At 57.6% G+C, this 7,606-nt stretch overlaps 1 protein-coding gene across 1 annotated transcript; it reads right to left on the reverse strand.

The window, feature by feature from the left end:
• Window positions 1–316: 316 nt before the first annotated feature.
• LOC130684782 (uncharacterized) lies at window positions 317–7,257 on the reverse strand. Its single transcript, XM_057506749.1, has 2 exons — window positions 5,629–7,257; window positions 317–1,448 (listed from the first exon to the last, which is right to left on the reverse strand). The coding sequence occupies exons 1-2, from the start codon at window positions 5,656–5,658 to the stop codon at window positions 855–857; spliced, it is 624 nt and encodes a 207-aa protein (XP_057362732.1). The 5' UTR covers window positions 5,659–7,257; the 3' UTR covers window positions 317–854.
• Between the last annotated feature and the right edge of the window lie 349 nt (window positions 7,258–7,606).

The raw sequence follows: 7,606 nt of genomic DNA on the forward strand, positions 1-7,606 counted from the left end.
ATTTAACTCAGGACCTGGCACATGATTCTCAATAAAAGTAAACTATCATTATCTTTTAGTAATAGTGTTGTCATGTTAAGGCCAATACCAAATTAGGTCTGAACGGAGCAGGCACCACTGGCCAGCAGGCAGCACTCCTGGCTGAGGGCAGCTAAGCAGAGGGTGTGAGGCCTTTCCCGTGCCCAAGGCTGGCCCCAAGGTGTGGAGCTGTGGCAGCCTGGGGGTCAGGGGCTGAGGGCAGAGGCTCTCACAGAGAGGCCCCCTCCCCCGACGCCTCTGCCTCTCCTTTGCCCTCCAGGCATCCTGCATAAAAACGAGGCCCTCCATCCTGGCTGGCCCTCCTGTCACACCAGACGGATGGGTCACAGTGCTGCCTATGCCACCTGTGCCCAGAACCTGCCCCAGGTGTATGCCCGCTCTGTGCCTGGGGTCAGGGGCTGTGAGACGCCGAAACAGGAGCAGCCTCGCAGCCACTGGAGGGCTGGACTGGCGACCCTACACAGAACACGAGCCCTCGGCAAGAGTCCTAGGTCTCCCCACTGCTGGGTCCCCACGGCGGAGCTGAGGGCTGAGATGAGACACAACAGACTCACAACATGTCCGAAGAATCTGGAAGAGCTGCATCCACCGGCTGAGATCTCAGGACAGAATCACAGTGAGAGCAGGCCAGCAGGTACAGAGCACTTTATTTGAAGGGATCGAAGGTCCAGGTGGACCTTGAGTCTCAGAGGTTGCTTCTCCCCCCAGTTCCAATCTCTGTTCCAAGGCTCAGATGGGGTGTGGAGGGAAATCCAGGGTGGGTGGGAGCCAGGGGACAGGGAGGGTCCCGTCCACAGCCAGATCCGGCAAAGGGCTTATGGAGGAGATTTCAGGGGGCAGGTGGGTGGTGGGGAAGAGCTGGAAAGGGGAGCACAGGACAGGCCAAGGACTGTGACGGGGACACCGTTCTTCAGGATGCGGGTCTGCAGGACAGCCCAGAACTGAGATGGTAGCTTCCTGGGGAGGCTGGACTCACCTGAGGTCCGAGGTCTGCATCTCAGATCTTGCACTGGTAGCAAATGGGGACACAGCAGCTGGACTTGGAGCAGTTGGACTGGGAGCAGATGGGGACACAGCAGCCGGACTGGGAGCAGCAGGGTTTGCAGCAGCCGGACTGGGAGCAGTCGGACTGGGAGCAGATGGGGACACAGCAGCTGGACTGGGAGCAGCAGGGCTTGCAGCAGCCAGACTGGGAGCAGCCACAGGACCCACAGACCCCCTTGCAGCCCCCACAGGCCCCCTTGCAGCCCCCACAGGCCCCACAGCCCCCTTTGCCACAGCTGGAGCAGGAACAGGCTGGCACCCAGCAGCACGGGGGCTTGCAGCAGCAGACAGGCACACAGCAGCCGGAGCCGCAGCCCCCACAGCAGGAGCCGCCGCCTCTGGAGCAGCCACAGCAGCCCATGGTTCTGGTGGGTTGAGAGTGGAGTAGGTCAGAGGAGCAGGGGGAGGGGGAGGACTTCAGGTGTGGCTCCTCCTGACCCGGGGGCCTTTTATCCCTGCAGGGCCAGGGGTGATCCTGGGCACATGGTCACTTCCTGGCTCCTGTTTGTGCCATTTCCCCAAAGAAATTGTGTTTATTTAATCTTAAAATAACCTGAGTGATGTTATAATTTTGTACTTTTTCTTTAGTTCATGATTTTCCCTCACACGTTTCCTGAACAATAACACAGCCCTTGATTTGTGTCACTGAGGCAGTAGGGACCATGTCCTGGCTCTGAGGCCATGCCCACCTGCTCTGTGAGGGTTCCTGTGGCTTCCAGAACAAACGACCACAAATGCAAACATCTGGACACCTCTCCCATGTGAGAGAAACAAAAGCAAAATGAACAAGTGGGACGACATCAAACTAAACAACTTCTGCACAGCAAAGGACACCATCAGTAGCACAAAAAGGTTGTAACATCTTCCTGTGTGGAAGGATGGTAACCTCACTAGTTGGGGTGAGGATTTAATAATGTGGGTAACTTTTGAACCACTGTGTTGTATATTTGAAACCAATATAAGATTGTAGATCAACTATACTTCAAGTAAAAAAAAGGCAACCTACAGTATGGGACAATATATCCAATAAAGGGCTAACAGCCAAAGTACATAAAGAACTCATAGAGCTCAACACCAAAATAATGAATAATCAAATTTTAAAAATGGGCAGAGGACCTGGACAGACACTTCTCCAAAGAAGACATACAGATGAACAACAGGCACATGAAAAGATGCTCCACATCGCTAATCATCAGGGAAATGCAAATCAAAACCACAAAGAGATATTACCTCACACCAGTTAGGACGGCCAACATTCAAAAGACAAGAAATAAAAGTGTTGGCAAGGATGTGGAGAAAAGGGAACCTCCTACACTGTTGGTGGAAAGGCAAACTGGTGCAGCCACTGTGGAAAGCAGTATGAGGTTCCTCAAAAAACTAAAAATAGTAATCCCATACGACCCACCAATTCCACTTCTGGGAATTTACTGAAGAAAACAAAATCCCTGATTCAAAAAGACATAAGCACCCCTATGTTTACTGACACATTATTTACATCAGCCAAGACATGGAAGCAACCTAAGTGTCCATCAGTAGGTAAATGGATAAAGAAGAGGCGGACGTATACAGAATGGAATATTAGAGTCAGCCCTAAGAAGAAAGAAATCCTGCCATATGCAACAACATGGATGGATGCAGATGGTATTGTGCTCAATGAAATAAGCCAGGTGGAGAAAGACAAATACCATATGATTTCACCTATGGAAAATGAAAAACAAAACAAATGAACACATAAACAAAGAATAGAAATAGACTCATAAGCATGGAGAACAAACTGGTGGTTGCCAGAGGGGACGTGAAGAGGGGTGGGGGCAGGGAGATGGGTGACATAAGGAAAGGGGATGAAGAGGTATGAACTTCCAAATAAGAAATGAATTAGGGGGATGGAAGTACAGCCTGGGAATATAGTCGATACTATTTAATGACTCTGCATGATGACAGACAGTAATTCCTGCCGAGGAGAGAACTGTCCGATCACTGTGTTGTACGTCTGACACCAATACAATATTGTATGTCAACTATGTATCAATGAAAAAAAGACGGATAACAAACGCTGGTGAGGATGCAGAGGAGAGGGCGCCCTCGTGCCGGTGGGGATGGAAACCAGTGAGCCGTGGTGGGAAGCAGGATGGAGGTCCCCCCAAAACTGAGAGCCCCCACGTGACCCAGCAACCCACGTCTGGGTGTACGTCTTGAGAGAAAGAAAATCACTGTCCTGAATGGACATCTGCTCCCACGTCCACAGCTGCCCAGCTCACAACAGCCAAGACACGGAACAACCTGAGGGCCCACGCGGATGAACTGATTGATAAAATGTGATGCATATAAACAATGGGATGTTATTCAGACTTAAAGAAGAAAGGAATTCTGGCATATATTCCAACATGGTGGACCCGAGGAGCACTATGCTCAGTGAAATAAGTCAGAGAAGACAAATGTTGCAGGGTATCAGTTCTGTGTGAAAGCTGAAAAATAAAGTCCAACTCATAGGAAGAGAGGATCGAAGTTGGGGGGTGGGGGAAATGCGGAGTGGTAGGTGAGAGAGAGAGGAAGGAGGGAAGGGCAGAGGGCGGAGCGAGGGAGGGCGGCCGGCCCAAGGTGTTGGCACCGCTTCGTCCCCTTCCCCTATTTCGCCTCGAGCAGCCACCTTCTGTTCTTTGGGTGTGTGTTTATCTCTGGGTGTGTGTGTAGGTGCATTTTTAATTCCACAGGTGGGAGTGTGCGAACACCCGCCCGCACTGCTGCCCCGCACTCTTCTGGGCTGCGATGGGCCCTGCCTCCCCGCCGCCCCAGAGGCGCCCGTGCCCCACCCTCCCACCCAGGCACAGCTGCAGGGAGCACCCTGTACACAGCCTGTCAGCGTGGGGTGGGGGCTGCAGGATGTGCCTAAGGGGGGGGGCGCAGGCCACGAGGTGTTGATGCCCAGCCTCTCTCGTAGAACCGCTGCCTGGGTCAAATCCCACGGGGGCCTCCCCGGGGTCACGTGACCTTGGGCAATCATGTGACCTCTGGGGCCCTAGTTTCTTCGCCTGTAAACTGAGGTCAGCGCGGCTGCTTCCAGGGTGACAGCGTCTCGGCCCTGCGCAGACTCCCGTGAGGGCACCGCTGCGGGGTCACTCCTGCTGAGCCGTGCCCGGCACCCAGCACAACCGGCCCAGCCGCAGCCGCGGCCCTGAGGGCTGGGGACCGACCCGCCGCGGGAGCGGAGCGCTGGGAGGTCCGCGGCTGCCCCCTGGCGCCCGCCAGCCCCGGGTGTGTGTACCGCCAGGGAGGCGCCCAACCAACGCGGGCTCTGGCAGGGACGGCCTGGACCCCGCCATCCGCTCCCCGGGGACCTGGCCCAGGCTGGCGCGGAGGGAGGCCGTCGGCTGGCCCCGGCTGCGGGCTCGGAGCCGGTCCCGGGCCCTCCCTCCGGGGAGCAGGGCCTGGTGGAAGCGACGGCCTCCCCGGCCCTGACCTCTGCGCGCTGACCTCCTCGCTGAGCTCTGCAGGGCTGACTCAGCTCCTGGGAGGGGATGGGCACCTCGCCTGGGGTCACACGGTCAGCCAGCCCCTCCCCGCCGTGCGCCGCGGTGGTCGGGGCGGTGTGCCACCCCCCAGGTCTCCGTGGCGTCCGCCGCCTGTCCCTCCATGGCCCGGGGCCTCGCTCCCTGAGCGCTGGCCCGCAGGTCCGCTCCGCCTTTGCTGGCTTCGGGGTGGCCTCCCTGCCCCCTTGGCATCTGCACCCTCCTGGTGCTGCATCACTCCGGGGCATCTGTGTCCTGGTAGGCTCTGGTCCTCACCACGACTGTCTCAGGTTTCATTCTCGCTGCGTCCGTTCCTCACACCTACTGGGCAGTGCTAGCGGAGGGCACACCCCGTTAACCAGCTGACTGCAGGTGCGGCCGGGGCTCGGCCGCAGCCCAGCCCGTGGGGCCGAGGGCGCCACCTGGTGGCAGCGCGTGCAAACGGCAGGGGACGCCCGTGGAAGGAAGACACGCTCTGTCGAAGGGGTGACCAGCTGACCTCCCGGGTCCGGGGTCTGCAGGAGACCTCGGCCCTTAAAGGAGCCCTGTTCCCAGCTAGTCTGGCACCTCTGGGCCCCATGAAACACCCCTCCTCTCCTAGGCCGTCCAGATAAAGCAAGGAAACCAACACCAAGTTGATGCATCTCCCAAAGTCTGGCCTTCCGGTCATGCCTTTGACGCATTTAAAAACCAAAACCCAACATCCTTAAAAGGTTTCTGCAGACTCCTCCTTCCGGGGCCCACAGCAGGGGCTCAGCTTGCACACCAGCAGAGCTGCTGCGGCCTGAGGTCCAGCCAGGCTCAGCAGGACTGCTGCAGGAAAGCGCCCGCCATCACATCCCCAGGGACAACCACAGGCACACCAGGGCTGTGGGGCCGGGGATCGCCAGGGGCTGGGCCTGAGGTGGGAGCCCCAGGACCCCTGAGGGAGGCGCACAGGGTCAGGTGGTGGAGGATGGAGGGTGGGAGGGCCAAAACCTCAGCCCAGACCATCACTGCAGCCCTGACTCTGTCCAGGGTGGGGTCTTCTGCTTCCTACCTGCCCTGGGGACACCCCTGCATGGAACATTTGACAGCTGGTTCCAGCTCAGCCGTGGGGACTTGTACTCTGCCTCCATCTGAATGCACGGTGTCTGCAGTCCTCTCTGAAGCCCCCCACGGTCAGCTCATCAGCCATGGCAGGAGAGGGGAGAGGCTTCTGGCAGGGAGGAAACGGTGGCGCCTCCCCATGTCCTCTTTCTGTCCAGAATATCCAGTGCATTGAAGAGTTTCTTTTTCTGCTCCTTCATAACCAAAGGGCTATCCCCTCAGAGGACCGCGGTGGCACCCAGGATGGAGAACAGCGCATTTCCATGCTGGGTGAGCATGACTGGCCAGCCTGAGGTGTCATGCAAAGGAAGACGCACCATGGGCGCCTTTACCACTCACCAACCTGTGTGGCCAGCCACAGGAGGGCTGCACAGGGGTGGCTGGGCCTTGCAGCGGCAACGCACAGCTCAGCCGTGCACATCCGCGCTGACTGCCTCTCCCCACACAGCAGGGCTGCAGGACCAGAGCACAGAGACGCAGACTGGGAGGCACCCAGTCCTGGACGCCCCAGCCATGCCCTTGGCAGAATGCCCCAGGATCGCCAGGATCTGCCACCCACTCAGGCTGCTCTGGGGTGGGGGTGGGGGCAGGGCTGGCACACAGGGATGGCCAGGCCTCCACCTGGGCCCCGGCCGTCTGCTCCCACGGAGTCCAGGCACCCACACGCTCACCAGCCTGAGGATCACTTTCCTTCTTGAGGCCTTCTTGGGGATGGAGCCACTAGCTCTGCGCACCAGCAGCCTTAGCGTTTCCCAGGGCCACCCTAAAGGCCGTTCCTCCCTTGTTCCAGGACAGCCAGTCCTGGGGGCTGAAATGAGCAGCTCTATGGACAAACCTCTTTTCTATGACGACGACGAGGTTTCCTTCCAGCCATGGCAGGGGCTGAAGGGGGTCACTGCATAACTGAGAGCCTCCACGAACGTGGGAGCCTCCTCTTCCCACCAGCTGCAGGGATTCATAAGGGCGTAGAGCCCCCCCTCCCCGCTTCCCAGTGTAAAGGCCGCGACCTTCCGCCTCCCACTTCCAACTGAAGCACTGCACCTGCTCCCCCGGGCCTGCGTCCCTTTGTCACTGAGAAACACAAACACAGGTATTTTTTAATAAGCCAAATTAAATTAATAACAAACAAATTCAGGTGTGGTGAACGCCTGTGACAGTCCTGTCAAAGTTTGTTAACCATGAACATCTAGCAAACTCAAAACCTAACAGAACACCAAAACCCAAAGAAGAGGTTAACACCGGGTCTGAAAACTGTTCATCCACTTAGTTACAAAGAAAGAAACGCAGGGCAGGAGGACGGGGCACCCGCTCTCCACCAAAGCGGTGGCCGCAGAAGGTGCTGTCAGAGCGGGAGCAGGCGTGGACAGGGAGGCTGAGCAGAGCCGTCCAGGGGAGGTGGGCGCCCCTCTGGAGGCAGCCTGGCCTCCAAACTCTCCTCGAGCTTTGAGCGGCGATCTCTCCGCTGCCGTCGTCTCCGCGGAGGCACCGACAGGGTGGTCCTAGAGGTGGTGCTGGTCGAGGACCTCCAGCACTGCACTAGGAAAGGCAAGCCCTCGCCTGGGACGTTACTGGGCCATTAACATCCATTCATTCATGTCTCCTGCTTTTCTACAATAAAAAAGTCTAATTCTAAGTTTCTCAAGACGTAGGAATGACTTTTGAGGGGGCAGTGTGTGAGGAATACCCCAGCAGCAGTGGCTTAAACAGGATAGAATTAATTCTCAATCACACTTGTGCAGGCACGTCGGGATGCAGGGTCCCCTGAGGCCGGTGTGCAGAGGCCCCAGCGCAGAGCCAGGGATCCAGGCTCCTGCTGTCTTCCCGCCGCGCAGTCCTAGCAGCAAGTCTGTCCTCGGAGGCAGAAGCCAGCGGCTGCCGGGGCACTGCCATCTCAGCAGCATCGTACAAGCAGGAAGGAGCGCAGGGGG

Source organism: Manis pentadactyla, chromosome 9 (genome assembly GCF_030020395.1).
Source record: "Manis pentadactyla isolate mManPen7 chromosome 9, mManPen7.hap1, whole genome shotgun sequence".
Taxonomy (NCBI): Eukaryota; Metazoa; Chordata; class Mammalia; order Pholidota; family Manidae; genus Manis; species Manis pentadactyla.